We start from the raw sequence: 3,164 nt of genomic DNA on the forward strand, positions 1-3,164 counted from the left end.
TAAAAAAAAACTTAATCCACTAAATTAAATTTTTATTCCCCTCCCTCTCTTCTCCCAATCTCGTACAATTTCCCTGGCCTCAAAATGCCCATCAATCCTTATATCTTAGGCCAAGATCGAGTTAATGTTTCTCTCCTCACTCTTCACTCCACATCAACAAATTAAGTTACCTAATTAGCAGGCTAAGGCAGCAATCGATTACTGTTGCACATGCCCTTGGTACCTCTCAAGTGCAAAATAATTCACCTCACATCTGTTGGGTTGCAAATGGTTAAATTTCCCAATTGTTGCTTTGCACCACGCGTCCATGAAGCGGCTTATCCTCTCCAGCGCAACATCCAGGGTGGCCAGGCTCATGTTCGCGAAGCACACCCTGAACCAGCCGGGCTCCGAGCAATGGCACGACGAGCCCGGCGAGACGTTGAGCTTCACCTCGCGCAGCAGCCTGTCCCACAGCCTCAGCTCGCCGGCGAAGGTCGCGGCGTCGCCGCCGTCGCCGAGCAGGAGCCGCCGCATGTCCATCCACACGAACAGCCCGGCGTTGCCGCGCAGGCACGGCACGCCGGCGCGGGCCAGCCCCGCCACGACGTGGTCGTGCCGCTCCCGGAGGCGCGCCCGGTTGGCGGCGACGTAGGCGTCGACGAACGCCTCGTCGGACAGCACGGCGGCCAGCGTCCTCTGCGTCTGCGACGACACGAGGGTGAAGCTCGACATGCGCCGCGCCGCGGCGACCACGGCGTCGTTGCGCGAGTACACCACGCCGACGCGGAACCCCGGGAGGCCCAGGTCCTTGGACAGGCTGTACACGACGTGCACGCGGTCGGCGACGCCGACGTCGCCGTCGTCGTCCTCGCCGCGGTGCCGTGCGCGCGAGGACGACGACTCGACGAGCTCCGCCACGCTGACGAGGTCCGGCGCGGCGAAGACGGAGCCGGAGTAGATCTCGTCGGAGACGAGGTGGATGTCGTTGCGCGCCACGAAGCCGAGGATGCCCTCGAGCGCCTCGCGCCTCGCCGTGGTGCCGAGCGGGTTGGACGGGTTCGTGATCAGGACGCCGCGGACGCGCATGCCCGCCGCGGCGGCCTCGTCGTGCGCCGCCTGGAGCGCGGCGGCCGTGACCTGGAACCCGTTCGCGCTGTCGCAGTGCACCGGCACGACGTTGACGCCCGTCCTCCACCTCAGGTCCCTGTCGAACCTGCATGCACAGGCACCCGCGCGCACAGCCGCCATGGATGTCATGTCAGCCACTCTGATGGGTCTGAAGCTGAGCACTGAGCTGGTGCACAGGATTATTGGCACAACATAACTCCCTTCGTCCCATGATATATTCTAGTACAAATATAGAATGAATCTGGACAGACTATCTGTTTAGATTTATTGTATTAGGATGTGTCACATTCACCCGAAATTCCTTATATTATGGCACAGATGGAGTACAAACTGGCTAGTCGTATGCATTGCTGCTACCTTTGTTCCAAATATAATTTTCTAGCTATGATCATAGATATAACCTTATTCAGATTCATAGCTACCCTCTCCGTCCAAAAAAAAAGACAAATCCTACCTACGAACTTAGATACATGTAGGAATTCGTTTTTTTAGATGGAGTAGTATAATTTATTATATTATGGAACGAAAAGTAATAGGTTGAACGACTACCCTGGATAGTAAGGGGTAGGGATCAGCAGGGCGTCTCTGGGGTCGGCGAGGATGAAGGTGAGGAGCTCGTTGGCCGCCGTCGCTCCGGCAGTGAGGACGATGCGGTCGGGGTCGAACGTCGCCTTGCCACCCATTATCTTCTCCATGAATCTTGCCATCGCCTGCATGCATGGAGATTTGTTTTTTTTTTTTGTGTATTTTCACCCATCTTATGCATGTTGTATTGTTTTAGAAAAAAAAAATCTGTAACATATAGTACAATATTATGTATCATTTCGCAAATATGCATTACTAAATTTTATCTGCACTACGCATCAAAAAATGACTAAATGCAATGTTAGTATCATTCATAACCAAATTAGTCTATTTTATTTTATTTCTCTTTGTAGATAAAATTTGGACTTACAATTTTACAAGGTGGTAGAAGACTTATTGTATAAATGTTGTCATTTTTTCTTCAAAAAAATATTTATAACTATTTGGCTGATTATAGTTGAGGAGGCTGAAACAAAATGCAATCAAATTGTAGAAGTCCAACTCGGCATGCCAAATACAGAGCATTTTTACAGGATGTACACAATAAATAAGAATTTGGTCAAATATTTCAAAAATTATTCACAACGAGTCAACGACCATCAGATTGATAGTTGACGAGTGAGAAACAAATGCAATCATCCAGATGTAAAAGTCAAACTCGGGAGCCATGCATGCAAGCTAGTTGTGGACAAGCAAGCTGCTTAGAAAACAGAGCAGTTTGTCAATTGTCAGGTTGTCACGTACCTTCCTGAAGTTGGCGAGGCCATGGTAGTCCTGGAACAGCGCATTGTCCCTGAAGCTGTCGCCGCCGCCGTCGCCGGCGACGCCCCAGGCGGCGGCCTCCGGGTGCTCCCGGAGGTAGCCCTCGAGGAGGTCGATGGAGACCTGGTTCTCGGCGAGGCCCATCTGGATGACGCCGTCCGGGTTCGCGGCGGCGTCGTAGGGGTCTTCGTCGTAGGCCTTCCACCCGGCGAAGTAGGGGGAGCCCTCGCCGTGCGCCGCGGAGGTCGCCACCCGCGACAGCGCAGGCGACGACGAGGCGCCGGCGCAGCCGTCAGCCAACAGCTTGACACCCATTGCTAGCTAGCTGCTCTTGGGCTCTCGCTTCTTGCGCAGTGCTCGTAAGAGAAAGCAACGGAATGCAACGCAAGACAGGTGTGCGTACGTGTGTGCCCTTTGCTGCCATCCCAGTATATATATAGGCAGGTGCCAGTACATAGTAGACATGTGTATGAATTAAACCGGGAATTAAATGTGCGGGAATGCGTGCTCGGTTGGTGCATCCGCGGTATATATGGCTAAATTAATTTATTTCCGAAAATGGAAAACATGAATTATCATGTCACACACACACACACACACACACACACACACACACACATATATATATATATATATATGGAAACACGTAGATTACCATAGGTGCCGGATTTGTACTTACAATTGGGTTTATTGTTCGAGTGTGAGTA

General features: G+C 52.0%; 1 protein-coding gene across 1 annotated transcript; it reads right to left on the bottom strand.

The window, feature by feature from the left end:
• LOC107275635 (1-aminocyclopropane-1-carboxylate synthase 4-like) lies at nucleotides 1-2,864 on the bottom strand. Its single transcript, XM_015782836.3, has 3 exons — nucleotides 2,440-2,864; nucleotides 1,660-1,820; nucleotides 1-1,195 (listed from the first exon to the last, which is right to left on the bottom strand). The coding sequence occupies exons 1-3, from the start codon at nucleotides 2,770-2,772 to the stop codon at nucleotides 199-201; spliced, it is 1,491 nt and encodes a 496-aa protein (XP_015638322.1). The 5' UTR covers nucleotides 2,773-2,864; the 3' UTR covers nucleotides 1-198.
• Between the last annotated feature and the right edge of the window lie 300 nt (nucleotides 2,865-3,164).

Source organism: Oryza sativa, chromosome 5 (genome assembly GCF_034140825.1).
Source record: "Oryza sativa Japonica Group chromosome 5, ASM3414082v1".
Classification (NCBI taxonomy): domain Eukaryota; kingdom Viridiplantae; phylum Streptophyta; class Magnoliopsida; order Poales; family Poaceae; genus Oryza; species Oryza sativa.

Coding starts and splice junctions, on each gene's coding strand:
- LOC107275635 (XM_015782836.3), bottom strand. CDS start 2,772: ATGGGTGTCAAGCTGTTGGCTGACGGCTGCGCCGGCGCCTCGTCGTCG. Junction 1,821..2,439: donor GCCTCGCCAACTTCAGGAAG/GTACGTGACAAC, acceptor CCATGCATGCAG/GCGATGGCAAGATTCATGGA. Junction 1,196..1,659: donor CCTACCCCTTACTATCCAGG/GTAGTCGTTCAA, acceptor CTGTGCATGCAG/GTTCGACAGGGACCTGAGGT.